Source organism: Xyrauchen texanus, chromosome 44 (assembly GCF_025860055.1).
Source record: "Xyrauchen texanus isolate HMW12.3.18 chromosome 44, RBS_HiC_50CHRs, whole genome shotgun sequence".
NCBI lineage: Eukaryota > Metazoa > Chordata > Actinopteri > Cypriniformes > Catostomidae > Xyrauchen > Xyrauchen texanus.
In genome coordinates, this window is record NC_068319.1 from 13352971 (window position 1) to 13369237 (window position 16267).

Sequence of the window (16267 nt, forward strand, 5' to 3'; positions counted from 1 at the left end):
CTATTGGCTGGAACTCTAGAATGGGTGGGGTTTGAGTGTCTTACAGCTCCTCCTCCCCATAAAGTCGTCCAGATCAAAAGCCATGCTGGATTTTCTCTCTTGACGTCGGATTTGTATTTTCAATCTGCAGCATATTAGATCGCTTAAAGGTAAACATACCACAAATCCTGCAAATATTTTAGCATTTGCCTTCCTTCAAAACATGTGGATTCCACAAGTATAAGAAGGGCATTTGTGCACACAAATTGCAAGCTTTTGAAGTGAGCACCAGTGCACACAGAATGCAGGTGATATGAGACTTGTTCAATCGATTATTAACTGCTGACCTGGGTTCAGAACAAAAGGTAAATATGGAGGGCTAAAGAAAAAGTTACAGGTGTAAAGAATGAATCTTCCAGAGGACAATGTTCTTTGGTTGTTCCCCAGTTCTGTTTAATTTAAGAAGCAAATTTGTCTGACATGTATTTCCTAAAATTCCTAAAAATAGACACAAATGGGAAAGGTGTTGACAGTATGAATGCAAAGTTTTGGAACAAATGTGGATAGCATAGCTCAGATAATTTGGTTTCTGACAAGTTCATATTGAAATCTCAGATTTTTAGGAGATATTTGAGGAGATATTTCTACCTAAACATTTCATTTTGTTGGTAACCTAATGTATTCCAGTTGATTCTGACATGTTAAATAATATACTTTACATGTATATTTAAAAAATTATAACTTAGATGTTACAACATGAAGCACATTTTTTAGGTTAAGATTTTCACTGAGGTTTTTTTTTATTGCATTTTTTTCAGAGAAGCAGTATGCTTAAGCAAAAGTCTTCATTTGATTTATTTTCATTGTTGTCTAGGAGAAAAAATTGAGATCTTTCTGTATTGTTTTTCCTAGCTGCTAGTCTGTTCCAGTCTAAATGTCTGAGTTCCAAATGTCCCTAAAGTCCCTATTTGGATTTAAATGCCAAGAAATCTACCTCTGAATACTCAAAGCAGCAAAAAATCTGCTGCGGATGGAACCTTCCAGATAGATGAAAAGCTTCCCATCTCTGTCTGTCTCAGCACTTCATTTCAAGCTGAGAAATTTGAAGAAGATTACAGGCTGTTTGCGATGATAGATTATCGCACATACGGAGGGAAAGAGAGATTAAGAAAATATTCAGTGTACAGCAGACTTACATTCAGAGATTTTGAGCAATGCAGGGCTATGATCACACCGGCATGCTAAAATCGTCTCCCAAACATGTGCATTTCAAAACATCTGTCTTCATTCGCCACATATGGTTGCGTTTACTGTTTATTGATGTTGGGTTTCATATATCTGTGGCAGCGGGCTGCATCGAGGCTGACAGCCGTCCCTGTGCATCACTCACTACACTCATTTGTGTCAGTCTGCAGTGAGTTGGTTTCTGTGTTAATAAAGGACAGCTTGTGTTGTTTCATTAGCTGCTGTGCGGTAACACCTACACCAAAAACAGCTCGATCTGCAGCAGAGGAAAAGAGCAACACTGCGCTAGCAGGTAAAATCACTATGTGTGGCCTTGTGACGAGGTAGTGTAACATTTCCAGGGAAACGGGGGGTGTAAATGAAGCCAACATCATTTGTAATGTTTAGCGGGCATGCCTGTTACAGCCTATTAGCTAAACTAACCCTTACTACACTGCAGCAACAAGATAGGTGAAGAAAAATAACAATGGTTTGAATGGATTGCCAGCCTAAAAGTGAAAAATGGCATGGATGTTTTATCAAATTTGGACATGTGTGTGTGTGTGTGTGTTATGTTTTTCCTACATTGTGGGGACCAAATTGAAATCACCTTCTCATCCTGGAATTTTTACCTTAAGGATAAATAGAGCACAACAGACTGTTAATGGAAGTAAAAATATTTTCCATATGGGACCTGATTATTAACGGTAACTTTTAAAACCATTAACAACAGACCTACAGCAAGCTCAGATGTTGTTAATCGATTGAATATGCTTTTGTTGAAGCCATTAGTCTACCTTATTTCAACCAATTTTTTCTTTTTTTTCTCCTCCTTTTCTCCCCAATTTGGAATGCCCAATTCCCAAAGTGCTCTAAGTCCTCGTGGTGGCATAGTGACTCGCCTCAATCCGGGTGGCGGCAGAATCTCAGTTGCCTCCGCGTCTGAGACGTCAACCTGCGCATCTTATCACGTGGCTTGTTGAGCGCGTTACCACGGAGACATAGCGCGTGTGGAGGCTTCACACCATCCACTGCGGCATCCACGCACAACTCACCACGCACCCAACCGAGAGCGAACCACGTTATACCGACCACCAGGAGGTTACCCCATGTGACTCTACCCTCCCTAGCAACTGGGCCAATTTGGTTGCTTAGGAGACCTGGCTGGAGTCACTCAGCATGCCCTGGGATTCAAACTCGCGATCTCCAGTGGTGATAGTCAGCGTCAATACTCGCTGAGCTACCCAGGCCCCTCCTTTCAACTTAATTTGAAAAACATCATGTTTCCAAATTCCAAACAAAATCAGTGGCTAAACTTTGACAAACAGCCTACATGTCAACCTCACTGCCCTATAAAGAAATATAAAGTCACAAACAACCCAAAGGCTGTTTTTCCAAAAGTTTTCAAATTGTGGTACTTGCAGGTGCAAAACTCGCCACCACAATGCTAGCATTTTCTGGGTCCTTGCCAGGGAGTTCCCATGCAGTTTCTAAGTTGTCTGAGGGGTTGTTAGTATAAGTCTATATCACATTCACATATGATCCCTAGATATGGCTCAGGTTCCACCTGCAATGTAAGTCTATGGGATTTTCTCACTGGTTTGATTGTTTACCTGGCATAAGTCAGATCACTTAAAGTAATAGCACACCTCTCCTAAACAAGCTGCACAATTTGAGGTATCATTTATCTACATAGCACCAATGACACATTGAGTGCCAAAGTTTAATACTTTGGGATAGGAGTTTCAAAAAACCACCAGCCTTAAGTTTGAAAAAAGTAATAATGATTCTTGCCTTAGCAAGCACCACTACCTACAAAACCATCCATAACTGACATTGTTCTAAAATGAATGACAACACCATTATATTTCCCACAGGAGGAGAGATAACCTTGTGTGACCTTACAAATGCTTATCAGAAGGTTAAACTAATTAAACCACTTCAGGTTTTCACAGTCCATCACAAAACAGCCAGAACACATTATAAATCAGGTACTAAAAATCACACTCTCTGAATGTTGCCCTTTAAATTAGCAGCACCACCAAACTATTACATGAATGTGGTCCAATCAGTCAGAACACTGTGGAGGCTCTCTACAAAGATTAATTCTCTGTGGAACCTCTACAGATGTTTGGGGTTCATTAAAAAGAATAAGAAGAGAGTAGCATGGAGGTTAGTCATAAATCAGATGGGAAACATTACAGTAAAATATGACTCATTCATAGAGCTTTGGGTATACAGAAAAATGATTGATGACCATTTGTCATACTGCAATGTAAATGATCTTATGGTATAATACGCTTATATAGTGCTTTTTTTTAATCTTAGAGGTTACCAAATCACCCGTTCACACACACACACTCATACACCAATTGCGGCAGAGCTGCCATACAAGGTGCTAGCTTGCCATTGAGAGCAACTTGGGGTTCAGTGTCTTGACCCAAGGACACTTCGGCATGTGGGCCGGGAATCGAATCACCAACCCTGCGATTAGCAGCCGACCCGCTCTACCACCTGAGCCACAGCTGCCACAGCATACTCACACACATATACACAAACATAAGGCATTATGCCTTGTGATGACAGCCAGGTTATATTAGGCACCACATATTTACGGGAACTGCAGATTAGTAGGTGGTTAATGTGTCAAAACAGGCAGGTTTATTAAATACTCTGTCATTGGGGAACAGTCTCTGTTCCTGCACTAAGCTATAGTTTAATAACAAAATTGTCCCCAAAAGTGAACTAAATCTGTCAAAACCTCCCTTCGGGGATATTCATAGATGCCCAAAATTAGAAAATGTTTTAATAAATAAAGCAAATACTGTTTATTAATATGATAAACATGCTAATATTTTCTTATAGGGGCTGGGTTAGAGTTAGGTTACAGTAATGAAATGAGCTCTTGGATCTATACAAAACAATAGAAGTTTATTATTCCAATAGAAGTCCTTATTTAGAAGTTAACATATGTGTGTGCTTACTTAGCTATAGTTTGGGGAAATATTTGCCTCCAAAAATGAGCTAAATATGACAAAACTTCCTTTAATGTACATTCAGGGATGTCCTAAATTGAAAAAAACTATATTAATAAATAAAAGAAAATACCGTTTTTCTATTTATTTTTGAATAAAAATTAAATCCAAAATGGCTTCTTTTATTGGTCGGTAAAACAACAGAAGTCTATGGCATGTCTTCATTTAGCTAAGTAAATGTGTGGGCGTGTGTACAGGGTTCCCTAGGGTGTTCTAGGATCCATCATTGGCTGTCTGACTGTCTGTTGAGTTTAGTGTATGCACACTGGTGATGTCATAATGTCCCCACCAGTTGCCTCAATCTGGTCTACCAGAATGCCACACACACACACACACACACACACACACACACACACACACACACACACACACACACACACACACACACACACACACACACACACACACTTAAGCACATGTTCAAACAAAGATTAAAATGTCAAGGTCTGTTGTGTTCTGTTTTAAAATGTCATCTAAAAACTGCTGTCTGTTTTGAGAGCACAGAATTTTTATTTTGTATAACCTATTACTGTGAGCTCTGTCCTGTCATTACCATGGTTCAGGAAGTATTTGCTGTACCTGAGGGTATTCTGATAAAATCAGGTGTAATTGTGTATTCCAGAGATGGTATCCAAGCTATGCAATGCTGTATGACCCCGGTTAAATTATCTCTCTACCCATTTCCCTGCCTTCGCTCTTCCCCTTATGTCTAATGATATGGTGGATATACGTATAGTGACCTTTATATCTATCCAGACAATTTGTATCACATGCAGTAGAGGCAAAACTCTCTGCTTTAACTACATATTATAAAAAAACACAAATGTTCCTTTATTTAAAAACATTTAAGTGTTTGGTTTACTATGTTAACAAACTGTAAGTTTGCACTGCGACATGCTTAGGTGGGGATCAAACCCACGACCTTTGGAACTGAAGCCCAGAAATGTACACACTGCACCATTTAGTTGACATGTTTGACTGATAACAAAGAGACATTGTAAGTTTAGAGTCAGTACACAAAAGTATTGTTTAGTTATCTTTTGAAATTTAGGTGGGTCTGTCTCAAAACTGCTCAGGTACCCTCAGGACATGATGCCCAGGATGCATACCAATTTTATTTTAAATCCGACAAGGGTGCAAGAGATAAATCACTTTTTATTAAAGATCAAAATGGTGGAGAGACAATATGGCTGATGTAACAAAATGTGATATAGCCGAAAAGACCAACCTCATGATTTTAGGACATATGGTACAAAGAGATAAAAGGCTTTTTTTTTTTTTTTTTACATTTCTTGACCATAGGTGGTGCTGTCACAAAACTTTGCATGTACCTTTAGAGGAGAAGATGACAAAGAAGAAGATGATGAAAACAAATATATATGATTTTAGAAAAAGGACCACTCATTTCTCTTTCTGCTAAGAAGACATTTCTAGAATAAGGCTGATAAAAATGAAAACATTTTCCTACTTATTTCTTTTTTCATATGGCAGACTGAAGAACTTCAATTTCAGCTTGATTATGACTTTTCTTGATTATCAATCTGTCTTACAGAGGTGACGTGCAATAATTTTATTTTGAGGGGGCACCAGTGGCTTGTGATCACTTGGTGCACAAGGCGAGATACTGTAGGACTTGACCAAACTTTTGAACTACTTAGTACATCTGTATAAAAGTATAAGGAAGGATAATCTAGTAGTACAGCTACAGGAAGGTGCTATTCACTTGCACTGACTGAATTTAGCCATATGCCACAGAGTTTAAGACAAACAACCTATTTTTCACCAGCAATAATTGTGCAAGGATACAATTATCTTTTATAAATTTGAGGGGGAAGCTTGAATGGGTATGTCACTTCTGTTGTTTTAAAGCTGCACTACGAAAGATTCTTTTGGCTACAATTAACAAAAGTTATTTATTGAGTGAGTACATAAAAATCTGTGTTCAAAACCCTGTCCTTGTCTTACCCTGATTAACAATGGTAAACCTTTAATAATGATTTTTATATAGAGCAGTCGGATCAGATATGGTGTGAAATGGCAGGCTTATGTCATTAGTGCATGCTTATTTACAGAAAAGAAGGTCTGACTGTGTCACGTTGAGGAAGCTATGACCGCTCAGTGCGTCGCAGTACAGGACAGCAGTGACGGGACATCAGTCTCCAGATGGATGTTTAACTTTCAACTGTTTGTTGCTATAACGCTTGGATATGTTTTCAGGTAGGGTTGTTGAAGCTTATAGTTGTAATGCTTTAATGAATTGAACATTACTAATTTCTTTACTGATTGCGATGTATTCAATAGGCAATGTCCCTTAGAGTATGTGTGCAGGTGTTTCTTATTTCTTTTACCCAGTCGCAGAAATGCACAAGTTGTTGTGTCACTTTCCATTACCCTTTTAGCAGATAGTGTGATTAAACTGAGTGGAGTGATCTCCGAGGTAACCTCAAACCATGAGATTCATCCGTGAAGAAATCAGTGCAGAAACACAACTCGTGTAAAATGTTCCTTCGCAAATTGATTGCAATTTTAGGTTTCAACTATAGATGTCGCCAGAGAGCCTAAAGTTCCGTAGTGCAGTTTGAAGTATTCTGGGATTTTTATTTCCTTGTGTTGCTACACAGCAAGTAAGTCTTATTGGAATGGCTCACGGAGTTTCTAAAGAAAAGGACCCTTTGAAAAGCCAATCTCAGCAGTCCCACAACACCCCTGCAGAAGGTGCAAGCTTGCATTTACCTCCACACCTTAATGAGCACTACCTCCACAGAATGAATCCCGAAATCTCAGGAGAATTGGATGGAGCCATAGAGAAAAGAGCAGCCAAGCTGGAGCCATGGTTCTGTGACTAAATACTCAAAATGCTGACTATCGAGAATGCATTGTGAAAGCGCTTCTGCTCGTCTATACTAAACAGTTTTTGCATTGTGGATTCACAGCTATATCACACACTGAGGAAATTGCAGTTACAATACAACATTAATGGCAATAGAATCGATTACTGTGGAGTAACAATACCCCTATCAAAGGTTCAATATATCTACTCAGCCATAATGCAGGAAATAACGGCTGAGAGAATGTTAAGAGTTTCTGGTTCTGGAAGAGAACAGAATGTTAAAACTCTTCTGAAGCTGCAGGAAATGACATCACCCTGCTCAAGAAACATCTGGCTGCCATTTCTCCAGCAGCAACCTGAATAAAAAGCATCCTCACCTCCTCCATCTGCTATAGTAACCATCAAGTCTTTATTTATTGAAGGAGGATACTTAGATCCACGTGCCAAAATTACGCTTCTGCGTCCTAGTGTCCAACACAACACTTCAGCCCCTCTAAGCTCTTGCCTGAAGGATATCAGCACCCCATGAAATAAAAATTTTAGTATAGCGACATTTAGTCCATATTTATTAGCTTTAAAGTCATCTAAATTCTAATGTACTCCTATATGTTGACAAAAGTAACCTTTAGCAGATATACAACGAGTAAAATTTACAGTTTCCCTCTACCAGGAAAATGGATAAAAATATGTGAGGACTTATCCTGCACTACACAGATTTTTGACAGATCAAACACTCTTTAGAGGGAGAACGTCCCTACACCTAATACCGACAAGCAAGAAGAAAATGGTTCATGTCTGTGATGTACCTACAGCTTATTGAATATTTTAAAAAGAGGGTCAGCCTCATTTTAATATGTCCTGCCCAAACTTCCTGGAAGTTTGAAAGAAAACTGAGCTTGCCAAGCAATTTCAAATTTAAATTACTGGTAATTCCTCGAAAATTGTATCTCATCTACTGATAAAATCTAGACGCATAGGCTGAAATGGCATCATCCTTTGAGCTTAACATGAATAATGTATAGTCTTAGCAAGCTCAGTGTGATTATAGCTGACCTATGCTATCTTAAAGAGAAATATGAACCCCAGACTGAAGAGGAACAAATCATTATTAAATCATAATCCTAGTATTAGAAAGACATTTGGCTACTATACATAAACCGTTATGTATCAATTACACAGCATGTCAGAAAAAGACTATTTGTAATATCACAGGGCACTCAGTCATTAGTTATGTTATGTCTATTTTCTCATTTAAAGATTTAATCATGTTGTTGTTGTTGATGTGTAAAAATAGAGTCTGAATGCTACACTCAATGACCTCTCTAAAGAGGAAGCATTAAAGACATTTCTATAGCATTTCTTGAGTGCCCATTAAGTGTATAGTTTAGAAAAACTGCAGAGGACCAGACGTACTGTGTGTTTGTGTAAGTTGGTAAACATGTAAGTTGATGAAAATGTGTGTTTTGGAAGGGGGTGTTGATTTTATGCAGGGGACAGCAAGAAGAAAATGCAAAGGAGGAAGAGGAGGTGAGGGGCGGACACAGTGTGCAGTGCAGAAAAACAGGCATGGCTGCAAAATAAAAAAACCATCTTTCGTAAGTTTTGTAGTCCATCTCTTTTAGCTTTAAAGCCATCTATATTCTAGTGTACTAAATGGACTAACTTTTAGCAGATACTTGCATTTAGAATTTGTAGTCTTTCTCTTAAAGGTAAATAGAACATTGATGATTAGGGCTGGGTATTGATACAGATCTCCCGATTCGATTCAATTCAGTTAAATTCTGATTCTGATTTCGATTGAATATTGATTCATTTTGGTATATTTCAGTTATAATGTTCCTTTTGCTTACATATGAAATAAATTCTCTCCCAGCTTATTTATACAGGGAACATTCTAACTAGGTACATTATGAAGATATTCATTTGACTAATTATATTGCATTACTTTTTCATTATTTTGGACACACTTTAGCTTTTAAAAATGAACAAATCCATGTATTCAATCTATAAATATGATAATATATTTCATATTTTTGTTACATGTTTATTGTTTAATAAAACAATGACATTGATTTGTTGAGCATGTGTTAAAAACCAGTACTGTCACTTTAAGGAAACTGCATTTTTGTAAACAACGTCTGTAAACGAGCGAATGTTAACGAGAGAGGACTCGAACAGCTTTATCTCTTCTGTCCTGAACGTGATTATAATGAAATGTTTATTTTTTGTTGTTTTTGATTAGCCTAACAACTGACTGTAGAGAACAGAAATGGTCTTAAAAGAGACATTATTCAATGACAAATGGGTGACATGGATCTTGTCTTTGGACACACACATTACATGGAACAACTTTTAGTCTCAACACGGAGTGAAAGGATCTCGCTGCCGAATACTCCACCACTATACTACACAATCACTGGTCAGTGAAATCGAAACATTTACCAGGCGGTTGCCAATATACATTTTAGTCAAATAGAGCTAAATTTGAGTGATTTCCTCAAATTATAGTGGAGGGTTGCACATTGAGTAAAAGATTGATCTTGTGATTTAAAGATCAATATTAAGATTGTTCAAACGAAGATCGCAATGCATCTGAAAAATCTATATTTTTACCTACCCCTATACATGGCTCATCCTGCATGCACGGGAATATACGAATTTTGGTACAATAAAATGCCCTTTTGATTGAGTATGTCCCCTCCTTCTAATACCACCTGCCTTCGACTAAACAATAGCGGCAAATCATGGATCAAAGCCAAGATGTACACAAAATCCTATTGGTTATGTATTTCAAAAAGAGACAAGCTCTTCGAAATTTCCTCCTTCTACTTCCTGTATCAATAGGAAATTTGTCAACACTAGAGAGAGAACTGTACTTATCAAGTGATTTTATGGGGGATAATAATGCTTTACAAAGTCTATTAAGCAAACTATAATATTTTGTCAAGTAATTCTATAACATAATAAACCCCACTGTTCTACATTGAAATGTGTAATTAGTCTGTATCAGTCCCTCTGTGTTAAATTATAAATATTAAATGTACAACTAATATTTCTGATTAATTGCTTGTGTTTGTATTGTTCCTCATTTGCAAGTCCCTTTTCATACATTTTTTCTTTCAATTTATATATACACGTCAGACTCTTGGCAAAACTGCTCAATCCCCCAGGATTCATTTGTAAAGTCTGTCTCAATCTGTGTGTATGTACAGTACTGAATAGCAGCCATCATGTGTTCAATAGGTGGGTTAAAGCCAAAGACACACTCAAGAACAGGAGCTGAGGAATTTGATCAACTGAGGCAGCAGGCAAGGGAAAACAAAAAGGTGCATACAGGATTATCAGGAGAGCAAGGTCTCTCTCTGTCCCATCTCCTGAATGAGAAGCCCATGGTCAGAGCTGCCACTGAGGCAAGAATGAGACCACATTTCACAGCCAGACTGCAAAGAGTTAGACCTGTTTCAAACTGCAGAGCAACTACAACAGAAGGCTTGCATTGTGCTTTCACACTTGCAGCGTTTCTGATGCATAAGTGAGCTGTATTTCTATGCAGGAAAATAAAGTGATTTCTGGGTAAATACAATAAGTATTCCTTTTAATAACAGCCATTGTTGTGACGGGGACTACAATTGCATATACATAGTAATTAATCTGCATGGAATGGCACCCAAACTGTAGCTATAAATGGCTTAAATCATCTGAATTCATAATAAGCAGTGGTGAATTCTCAGGGCCAGCAAAGCCTTCTCTGCTGGCCTAACGTGCCAAATAAATAAATATTTTTCATCCTTTCATTTTCAATCACCTTTTTGCCTATGTATTTTTAATCGCTTTCCACTCTTAATTAATCTACAAACAAAAAGAGAAAAACGAAATGTTTATCCAGTCAGAATGTATTCCTGATGCTTACAAGCGAAGCATGACAACTGTTTCACAAATCACATGCCCGAAGCAACACGTGAGTTTGAGCTCCATCCCATCAGGCCTTCAGAATTTCCACAGAATCCTTCAACAGTGCAAATTAATGGGCATCTATAGTCAGATTGTCAGATTCATCAGCCAATCAGATTGATTGATTTGTTCTTGGTGGGTGTGGTTTTTAGGATATGTCCCTGTCGAGGCCTTCTAGCTGGCCTTGAGTGACGCAATCACGCTTTAAGTGATGTAATTTGAAAGCGGAGAGCACGAGATCCTCATCACTGCCTCTATCGCCATTGTGAAAAGAGATCCTTATGGATTTAAAAACACGAGATATTCTGCATGATCGTGTTATTTATTAATTAAACAGGAAAGGAGGACTGATTTTCACGATCTTTGATTTCAAGCTAATTGGTAATAAGTGCTTTTTGCATTGTTATAGCAACATCAGGAGTTTTTTAAGTGTAAATTATGCTGCTTGAACATTCAATGTCAGTTTTGAAAAGTGGTGCTGCATTCCATTCAACTCGGAAAATCGGATTTTACAACTTCCTTCTAGGAAAAGTGCAATGAAATGCACCTTGAAGTCAGAATTATAACTTGTAGGCTCGTGCAGAAATTCTCAACTCTGATTTCACCGAGATGCAGGGGCATGATGTCACACAAACATGTCAACACTCAGAGAGATATACAAAGTAAGTGATAAATATTCACTTTATTAACTAATATTGATAAATGATTTTGTTTCCACATTACATGATATTAAAGCTTGTTTCACAAATGCCTGCAGAAACAGCTGTATAAAACATTATAATCTCTTTTGTACACATGAATCACATATGCTAGTGCTGCAACATTGTTTATCAGTTGGGTTGCTAGGAGACATCTCTAATGAGAGTCAAACCCCTGCTAAGCTAAAGGGAGCATTGCAGTTTTGTTTCCTTAAATGTCATCTTCCGAATATAGGGGAATGGAATGCATTTATGGTCGGAGATATCTAGTAGAAATATCCCACATCCAATTTGAATGGAACGCAGCATACCTGTGCAAGCAACATTTAAATCACAAATATTATTGGATAGATTTTTTCAGGTATTATAGACCTCCTTGGTAGATTCGAATTAAAAATAATGATTTCTGAACATCTTTTCAGGAGAAGTTCATTTCACAACACAGTCATGCTGCAGTTAAAATTAAGCTTGCTTGAGCATTAAGTGTCGTTTCAAGTTCTGGCTTTCGTGCATGGATGTGTTTTTTAAAATGTCAATTGGTATTATTAGTTAGCTGCGACATAATGTATGATGCCCAAAGGCATAGGGTGTCTTATTCATTGTGAAACTGTGTTTTCTTAATGGCATGAATCACACTGAAGGCCTAGACTTAAAATTTACGGCCCACCACTGATATTAACTAGAAAGTGCTGTGTCTGTGCCTATGACTGTACAGTTTGAGACAAACTTTTCTCATTTTGCACATTATTGTCAACTAAAATATATAAAACTTACTAAAATTACATAACATAATTTGCATCAAGCCCAACAGAAGTCTTTGTCAAACAACGGGTGAGTAGATGACGTCAATATTGCTTCATTAAAGCCTATATTGCAAATATAGTTCAGCGTGCTACCAGTTTCTTTGTTTTAGTCTTTTGACCAAAATGTCCTTTAAATTTTGTCTATATTTTGTCTTGTCATATTTATTCATTATATTCTTACTCAGGAAAAAAAAGGGCATATAATTATATTCAAAAAGCATTATTTTAGTTAGATTAATATTATATTAACATACTTTAATAGACTTATAATTGTTTATTTTATATATCTATAATATATTTATTTTTATATATTCTAACATGAATGTGCAAAATGACAAAAACTTGTTACAGACTAGACTGCATTGTTAATATCTTGCAGTATTATTTTATTCTCATATTTTCGTCAACAGTTTGTTTTAATTAAAACCGTTTAATTATTGTCATGATGTGTTATTTTCATCTCGTCTTTGTTATTGTTGACAAACGACCTTTTTGTGTAAGACCATCTAAGCGATATATTCACGTATGCTTCTGCTATGCTCCTGCACCATTCTGCTTAGAAGGCCAAAGGGAATTCTTTAACCTTTAACATCAGTACAAAAAACAAAAAAAGTATTACTTTCGCGTGCGATGAAAAACAGGTCTTAGAAAGAGCCTGAGCTCTAGAGGTCTGTTCCTTAACCCAGCGCCTTCAGATCAAAGCATTTCAACTCTCCTGGAGTTCTCAAATCCTCATGGGAATGTATAACAAATGGCTAAACCTTATGTAACTACTGTATAGTAATGGAGTCTATAGAACTTTGCTTGTGGTCTAGTTCTGTGCAGTCTGTCTGTGTGGTACTGCTCTTGACCCAGGCGCTGATCACGTGTCACAAACCTGTAGTTGGAGGCGGGGCCCGGTGTGGAGAGCACAGGGCAAGTTCTGACGGGTGAGAAAAGAGAGGACATATCAGTACACACCTGAGCACAAGGCCACATTTGTCTCTCTCACGTTATCAAAGACTGTATACACATGAGCACACACCTGCAGCTCATGTTATGCACAACTCATAAATGGCTCACTATATCATGGGGAATATGAGTGCCAGAAATATCCTAAGCTTGTTTTCTGTGTAGCCACTATTTAAAGGTGAAATATTCAATTTGTGCGCCACAAACGACACCAAAAGGAACTAAAAATAATAAATAATGACAGTTTCAAATACGTTTCCTGGACACTCTTCCCAGTATCCCCCATTCTAATCATACAGATAGTCCCGCCCCAAATTCACGGCATTTGTTGAGCCAATCTTGCCATGTCGGGCTAGTCAGGATGCTCAAACAAACAGAGTAATGTTTTCATAATGCCACATAGTGCATTTGCAACATGTTTTCTGCTGAGTTCATTGTGCCACCGTTTTTTGTTTTAGTCATAGTTTTAGTCTTTGACAAAAATGTCCTTTAAATTTTATCAAAAAATGTATGTCATCTTAATTTATTTTATTCAGTTTTACTCAGTTTTGCCATATAATTTTTGTCAAAGAAAATTACATTTTAGTTGACAATAATGTGCAATATGACAAAAACGGTTACAGTCTATAGACTAGTGCATTGTTAATATCTTGCATTATTATTTTTATATGTTTTAATAAAAATAATTTCAATATCATCATGACGTGTCTTTTTTGCCACATCTATGTTAATTGTATTGAGCAAAACTGTTTACACTTTTAGGGAAATTTATGGATAACAACATTGCAACCAAATCTTAAAAACTATTGAATGGTCTATTTTGAATTGTATTTGCAAATTAAGCTGGCTTGGGGGAAATATTAAGTAATAAAACAATATATAAAATATGACACAATATACAAAAAATATATTTTACTCTATATATTTTATTATCAAATATAATATTAATAATACCAGCACCAAACAGAATTGCAAAAATAATCCAAAACTAATTTTGCAAACACACCTACCTGTTTGGCCAAACAGATAGCCCCGCCTCAACTCACACCATTAGTTGAGACACTGTGTTTACACTCTTAGGTGAAGTAAAACTACTTTATGCATATTAAACTGGTATAGAGAAGTATTCTAATGGATAAATTGCACACTTCACCTTTAATAAAAATAAAATTCTTGGTGAACCCAGGACTACAGTGATGCATTAGACCTTATCTGTATGAGAGTCCAGAGCAGCCAGACCTTCTAATTGACACTTATCAAACATGGCAACTCAACACGCCAAGGGCACATGGGCTATTCTGTAAGAGTCGGTAGAAATAAAGAGCACACCGGTCTGGGTTTAGCCCAAAAAACATCTGGATGAGTTGTGTTTCTGCCCTGCCTGCAGCTAAAGGTGACCTCTAAACTCTCAATGGCTCCGTGATTAAGGGTCATGTGAGTCTCAGCGACAGTGTTTGGTCAGGAGGGAACTAACGGATACTCACCCTCGGGTCGGTATTGGGCGATGATGGTTACCGTCTGTCCCGCCCCTTTCAGTGCAGCTGCTGCCTGTTCATGAGTGGCACCTCGCAGATCGATTCCATTAACCTGTAACCAATCACAATAATGGAAGTTACATCAAGCATGGCATCAATACCATTTACCTGAAATGCAAACTAAATGGCCATCAAGAACAATGCAATTATTGCTGTAAATTTGCCATTTAAAGGAATAGTTTACCCAAAAATGATAATTCATTAATTCTCATCATTAACTCATCCTTATACCGTCTCAAACTTGAGAGTATTTTTCTTATGCGGAACACAAATGAATGATCTCGTCTAGGAAACTGCAGAAATCAAGATTAATAGTGAAAAAGGATTTACATTTTGGTCTGTTCTCACCCAAAACAATCATATTGCTTCAGAAGACATGGATTAAACCACTGGAGTCATATGAATTTCCTTTATGCTGATTTTATGTCCTCTTGGAGCTTTGAAGTGTTGGTCCCCATTGACTTACATTGTATGTATATATGTATTCACACCATATCTCCATCAAAAGAATGTGAAGTATACAGTAGTTTTTATCTAATCACATTTAATTCAGACTAACAAAAGCTCACAAAACATAAGGTAAAATCTAATGTTCTCACTATTATAATGCAGACTCAGCAGTGGCGGTGCCCCACGGCTTAATAGTGTTGTGTTATACACTACACTGACCTGACCTTTATTAATGTCTTAAATATATATATATATATTATATATACATTGGTGTGGCTCTCAAAAAGTGTGATATCTTGCTGCAGAGCAGCCTGGAGTGATCTGGCTCTAGAAACCCCTGCTGTGATCCATCTCCAGAAGCGTGCAATTCTTCAGCTCAAGCTGCAGTAGAGGATCAGTGGGCGGCAGTGCCAGAAGGCTAGTCCGCAACAGCTGGGTTTAATGCACACAGACCACCCATAGTAATTTCACTGACCATCTGATGCGTATTACACTTTTTCAATGAGATAAGATTAAATCTGATGGGCTGACTTTATACAACTATTCGGAGTAAAGGCTCCCAGAAAGATTTTTAAACTAGTTTAAAAATAAAATTTTAATCATCTAAATTAGTCATTTGGTAGACACTTATATTAAAAGCAACTTTTATATAGGCTACTATAATATTCTTTTTATGATTTCTATGCTGAAAAAAATTGGATCACTTATTTTGGGGAGGCAAAATCGCTTTTTTTCTTGCAAGATCTGGCAATACTGCAACTGGTAATGTAAACATAAGCGTAGTTCAAGCAGGAAGATCTCGGAATTAATT

At 37.3% G+C, this 16267-nt stretch overlaps 1 protein-coding gene across 17 annotated transcripts in view; it reads right to left on the reverse strand.

Moving 5' to 3' along the window:
- The window catches only part of LOC127637071 (disks large homolog 2-like), a 252995-nt gene that overhangs the window by 36246 nt on the left and 200482 nt on the right, over positions 1-16267 (reverse strand). For 13 of the 17 annotated variants that reach the window (XM_052117936.1, XM_052117933.1, XM_052117928.1 and 10 more), the window contains 2 exons: positions 14956-15058; positions 13398-13442 (listed from right to left, as the gene is read on the reverse strand). In XM_052117936.1, coding sequence (XP_051973896.1) covers positions 13398-13442; positions 14956-15058 — 148 coding nt within the window. The remainder of the gene's footprint in view (positions 1-13397; positions 13443-14955; positions 15059-16267) is intronic. The other 4 variants (XM_052117937.1, XM_052117934.1, XM_052117942.1 and 1 more) reach the window with 1 other exon arrangement.